At 33.6% G+C, this 6,077-nt stretch overlaps 1 protein-coding gene across 1 annotated transcript; it reads left to right on the top strand.

The window, feature by feature from the left end:
- The first annotated feature begins 2,515 nt into the window (after positions 1-2,515).
- LOC131951774 (ficolin-1-like) lies at positions 2,516-5,189 on the top strand. Its single transcript, XM_059314168.1, has 5 exons — positions 2,516-2,706; positions 3,194-3,270; positions 3,537-3,659; positions 4,027-4,146; positions 4,498-5,189. Exons 1-5 carry the CDS (start codon positions 2,628-2,630, stop codon positions 4,879-4,881), a joined length of 783 nt encoding a protein of 260 aa, XP_059170151.1. The 5' UTR covers positions 2,516-2,627; the 3' UTR covers positions 4,882-5,189.
- The last annotated feature ends 888 nt before the right edge of the window (positions 5,190-6,077 follow it).

Here is a 6,077-nt window from a genome sequence, read left to right as displayed (position 1 = left end):
TGTACTACTGTAATGTAAAATTTGGACCACTTCGTGTTTACAGATAGTATGCATTTTTGAGAACTGGTGGTCTCTTTTTCCTACAACCGTAAGGGACATTGCTGTATCTACATAAAGTGGTACATCACGGTTTTAATATGTTGAAAGAAACTTTGCTTTGTTGGGAGGGAACGGGTGGAGGTTCTACTGCAGGAAAACTGAACAGGTGTTATGTTGAGGAGGGGAAGGAAGGTGAACAGCATTAGCGTGAATTGTGTTATTCCTGAATTTATTTTTAAAAACAAAAGGTAAAAGGTCGAATCTAAAAAAGACTGTTTCCAGTTAACTATGCATTAATTTTTATTAAGCAAAGTTAAGATGATACCATAGAAACACCACCTATATTAATACACATCTAAAATTTAAAATTCTTAACAATTAAAAAAATCCATTTCTTAAATATGTTTTAGACTTTTTTCTGTGACTTTAATTTTGTGACTTTTTTCCTTGCGGCTTTTTTATTTTCTCGTATATACGAAGTATAGAGAAAGTCTTGTAATCGTGCAAAAAAAATGTCGGAAAAACATAGTTTTGCAATCTTGTCCGTATGTCTGTGTGTATGTGTGTCTGTCTGTGTGTGTGTGTGCGTGCGTGTAAACACAATAACGTGAGTACCGTTACAGCTAGGTTGATGAAATTTCATATATAAGTATTATTTCAAAATCGTAGATCCGTATCAACTTTTGAGCGATTTCAAATACCCGGAAGTGGTACTTTTCTTATTTCATTTGTTCAAAAGCCTATAACTTGAGAACTATTTCAGATAGATAAATGAAATTTACCGTGTAAGTAAAAGTTCTAATTCTCTACCTTCTATCAAACTTTGAGTAATTTCCGTTGACCGGAAGTACTAATTTACGCTATTTCCGATTTCTCAAAAAATGCATGTACATTTATAAAGTACTAATAATATTTTCTACAAGATTCTATTTTATTTTTAAAAGTTTAAGTAATTAAAAATCATGTCTATATTCCGAGTTAAATACGTATATTCGAGAAAGTTTAGGGGAGATCACTCCCGGTTTATATATTTATAAAAATGCACAAAAACGTTTTAATAATAAGCTGTTAAGTAATAATACGTTAAAAAGGAGAATATAAATGATTTTCTGTAATCTTTATTCTACTGAAACTCAAGTTTGTTTACATGTTGGATATTTTTGTTTGTTTGTTTGTCTGTTTGGTTACAGGAGAGAATCTGCACAATATGTAAAGCTGTAAAAAAGTATTTAGGTAGAGAACAATGTTCTTTTTGACCAAACTGTTAATCACAAATTAATTTTAGGTGTTAAGTTCTGGCTTTGAGTTACCATGGGTGAATAGGAAAGGTAAAAAATCGTTAAAACTGATCACGTCCTTTATGATAAGGATGGCCCAGTGTAGGTATAATTGTATCCAAAACCTTATTTACACATTACGATAGGCTTAAAAAAAAACAACTGTCCTCTTAATTGTACTTTTAACATGCAAGGTACAAGTCTCATGTAAAAATGTATAAGCACGTCCATGTTAAAATCAACATGTTGAAGTCCACAACCAACCGAACAAGCCCCCACCCCTCCTTAGTCCACACGCGCCCGCAAAATTTGATTTTCTTAAGCCCCCCTCCCCCCCACATGCCTTCCGTGTGGACGACTTAAATAGATGACCCTTAAAGACGACTGATGAGTTGATTTCTATGGAGCTTTTGTTCATTGTATAACTTAGTTTGTCGTGATATGCTTAACTCTTCGTGGATAGATATCGAGGAAATATGACCTAGCCTCGTTCAAAAGTTAAATTAGTTTTACCGATATTTTATCAAATTAATATCTTTTTTTTTAAAAATAACCTGCTTTTCAGATTGGCATGATTTACATTAATTTAAAGAAACCAATGAGATCTTGCCACGACAGTACTTTCTATCGATCTTTGGGAGTAGGATTACACCTTGGAATTATACTAACTGAAAACCTCGCATAACACTGACCTTCCCAATAAAATTATACTATTATTACACTAACCTTGACCCTCACATCATCGAAATTAAAACTTGCTTAGTACAGCAACTCTAAAATTCAGGGTCAAATATTTCTAAAATATAACATATATTCCTAGGCGTAAAAATGTAAAAAAACTAACAGCATATTTAATGTCGGCCAAAGTTGAATCTAATCAAGCACATTTCTTGAAAGGATTTGTCCAATCAAAATTGATGTTTGACAATGGACTGATGGACTCTTCCAAAATTGAGTATTAGTTAATTTGTGATATGCGGTATCATTTTAGGATAAGTAATACACTTCATGTTTTTCTTTGGTTAGAGTTTAGGATAGGGATACGATTATTGACATCAGTTCGAAAAAAAATTAGTTCTAACAACCTAATTCCTGACCTCAATTCGCTAAAGGCTCGTTAAATCAGGATGTACACGACACGTACGAGAAAAGAACTCTTAATCATATTGCCATATGGTGCCTTACTTAAGACTATAAGTTAATGAAAAAACTTCATGCTAGTTGACTCGTTTGGCTGTTCAAGGGAAGAAGCCATCTGGAACGTTCTTCTATTTACAGCCCAGACCCCAGCTTATCTGATATCCATCTACAATGGACTACTTCACATGGTGGCTAACCATTGCTGTCTGTTTCTTTCTGTTCAACTGCTCATACGCTGATGATACATCGGGTGAGACTTTATATTCCGATATCTTGTATATATTTTGTAAGTTACAGCATAAATTATTTTTCACTTTAGAAAGTCTATAAACTAACAAAAGAGCTACATAATGTTGTAATGCTTCGTTATATACGTTTTAGTTCTATTACATAATAGTATTTGTGTTAAAAATGCATATCCGAAACGAATCTTCAATTAATTAAAATTTGGCATGATAAAATAATGTGTTACTAAGGAGAGTTATATGTGCTAATAATACATGCAGTTTGTGGGTATGACTGTGCTTATATTTGTGGCTTTATTTGTATGTGCTTATGTTTATGCGAATTGCGTGCAAATTTAGCTGAAAGCATATCGAAACTTAAAACAATCCCATATTATATATAAGATAAAAACATAAACAGATATCTCATTAGATTATTGAACTAATTGTATTGTAGGCCTATATTCTTTTGTTCACTAACCCCGTGTTTACCTATATTGAATGTATGATAAGAGAACAAATACACCAAGAAGGCTGGGACAGGTCGCTGCAAAAACAGACCTCAAAAATGTAGATCAACATTTGGTCAAGTCAGTATTTTTTTAATCAATTACATTATTGACATTATCTTTACTAAAAAAATCAGTTTCATGAATTGATAAAGCTAAAAACTAAAGTTCTATCTTACACACACACACACACACACACACACACACACACACACACACACACACACACACACACACACACACACACACACACACACACACACACACACACACACACACACACACACATATATATATATATATATATATATATATATATATATTGATTTATGAACTGTACGCTTAAGCAAAAATGTGAAAAAAACGCCAAGTTTACCTGCCTGAAAGACAGAGTAGTGGTTGAATCTCTGGATAATAAACTTGTTCTTTGTGACACTAAAACTGATGGAGGTGGTTGGATTATTTTCCAGGTTAGTTGTTCAAACACTTAATCGAAAACAGTTGGTAAATTCTGTGTTCTTTGTGACACTAAAATTGACGGAGGTGGTTGGATTGTTTTCAAGGTTAGTTATTCAAACACTTAATCGAAAACAATTGGTAAAATCTGTGGTCTTTGTGATGAAAAAACTGACAGAGGTGGTTGGATTATTATCTAGGCTAGTTATTCTTTAAATTTTCATGTTTGTAAGAGGCTCTAGGTTACTTTCTTAATTTACCTTTCAAGTTTCACCAGTTTAAAAATATGCAAAAGTTTAAGGTTAACGTTCGACACATTATTAAGTCTAGCCGACATAATGATAGAAGTTTGATTTTAAGACTCGTTAAATTTATTTCCAGCGCATTATCAATGGTGACGTGAACTTTACAAAAAACTGGGCAGAATATCGCGATGGATTCGGCTCTTTTAATGGCGACTTTTGGCTTGGCAATGAGATGGTCAGTAAACTGACAGCTGCGGTAAATATTTTTTTAAAATAAATTTGTTATTGGAGAGTGTGTGAGAAGGAGATAATTAGTGTGTGTGTGAGAGAGAGAGATGGTTTTGTGTGTGTGGTTTAGAGTGAGAGGAGTGTATTAGAGGGAGATAACGTGTGTGTGTGTATGCGTTTGTACCCGAGGAAGAGATGAGGGCAGAGAAAATGAAAAAGTGGGAAAGCTTGCAAGAAATTTCTAGTTTATAATTTTGTATTTTTATCATTGTGTTACTTGCAGTAACTAACTATTGAAGTTGAATTCTTGATTTGGGAGAGTGCAGCAGTTAACTAATCACTTGTTAACAGTTGTTTTAATTATATAATGATTTAACAGGGTTATACAGATTTGAGGATTGACATGATATGGAAAGGAAATCCCAAATACATGACATACAAGAACTACAAGGTGCAAAGTGAAGCAGATCTCTATCGAATGTCCTACAGAAACAACAGCTTCGAAGGAGAGGACCTTCATGATCACTTTAGACACAGCAATGGAGAGCCGTTCACAACTTTCGATAAAGGGCCCGGCCAACATTGTATGCATTATGGCCAAAAAGGTTGGTGGTGGCCTAACATTGGTCACTGTGGGTTAGTAAACTTGAACGGAGTTCTAGGAAGTAAAGAATATGCTCGGGGTATCCACTGGGTCTGGTTCACTCGTCAAACTGACTCCTTCGATTCTGTTGAGATGAAACTCCGAAAACCAAATCCCTAGTCATTATCATGGCTCCCGGTCAATTAACCACCTAGACATATATCACCCGGACTTTAACACTCGCTACTTACCATCTGGACAAGAAACCCCATATATTGTTTTAATTAAGGACAAATAAAATGTTAACGAGGGAACACCTTAGTAAATGTTTGGTCTATATCTTAATACTATCTAATTTCTATCTAGAAGAAAACTAGCTTGAGCACTGACAGCAACTTCAATAGAACGTTTCTTAATGTAAAGCAGTAAAAGTCAAAGGCTACAACACTATGCAATATATTGTTTAACATAAGAAAATATGATTACGTTCGATTTTGTTTATGTATTTATTCAGAGCATTTGGGTAATTTGTGTGAGGTAATGTGTGGGGTAGTGTGTGGGGTAATGTGTGGGGTTATAAGCCGAGGTGGACATTGATCGAACAACCACTTTGTTGACTTGAGATTTTTGCCACTTTTGTGACATCAATACAATAAAGCTGATCAGATAAATCAAAGTGTTATGTTTTATCGTTGCGTGATAAGTTAGCTGTTTTGGTCGTTGTGTGAAATGTCTTTTAAAATTTTAAAATTTTAAAATTGAAATTAAAACCTGAGTTGATGTGTGTGGAAGTAAATTTAAATAGACAAATCAAAATGCAAATTTTACTTATATTGTTTTTTTTTCAAAATGTATAGAGTTCAATAAAAATCATGATAACGAAATTAAACTTTACACAAAACTTTTCTGGCCAAATTAGGCTGCAGCGATATTGATATAAAGTCGCTTACATAATTTATTACTGCATTAGAATCACGCAATGTTAAACGCGTATATTTCAGTTATGCAGCCCATCAAGTGTTTTAGAGTAAGTTATTGACAATAAGTTAATGCAACAAAAACATTTAAGAAGAAATAGGGGTAAAAGGCAGAGATGTAAAGTCAAATTAAGTTGCGAATCTCCTCCGTTTCATCCTTTAGCTTTTAAATATTTATAATAAAATGTAGTTATAGATAGTAGTATAAAAATCTACCGGTTGCATTACAAATATTGTACCTGTAGTGTGGGATAGAACCATCCATTTCAATAAAGGCCATAAAGGGGAGGAGTTGATAGACATATAACCATATAACAAGGCAAAGTGCTGTTTCAACATATTAAATTTTACAATCAAAACAAAAACAGACACGACCTGATCAATAACGGTAATCATTTA

This window comes from Physella acuta, unplaced genomic scaffold, assembly GCF_028476545.2.
Source record: "Physella acuta isolate Inbredline_101_S28 unplaced genomic scaffold, ASM2847654v3 ptg000826l, whole genome shotgun sequence".
NCBI classification, from domain to species: Eukaryota; Metazoa; Mollusca; class Gastropoda; family Physidae; genus Physella; species Physella acuta.
The sequence above is the reverse complement of the archived record's forward strand: the minus strand, read 5'-3'. Positions and strand labels throughout refer to the sequence as shown.

Excerpts from the sequence above, each read along its gene's own strand:
- LOC131951774 (XM_059314168.1), top strand. The coding sequence starts at position 2,628 with ATGGACTACTTCACATGGTGGCTAACCATTGCTGTCTGTTTCTTTCTG. Across the intron at positions 3,271-3,536 it reads GTAGATCAACATTTGGTCAA|CAAAAATGTGAAAAAAACGC; the intron begins GTCAGTATTTTT and ends TGTACGCTTAAG. Across the intron at positions 3,660-4,026 it reads GTGGTTGGATTATTTTCCAG|CGCATTATCAATGGTGACGT; the intron begins GTTAGTTGTTCA and ends ATTTATTTCCAG.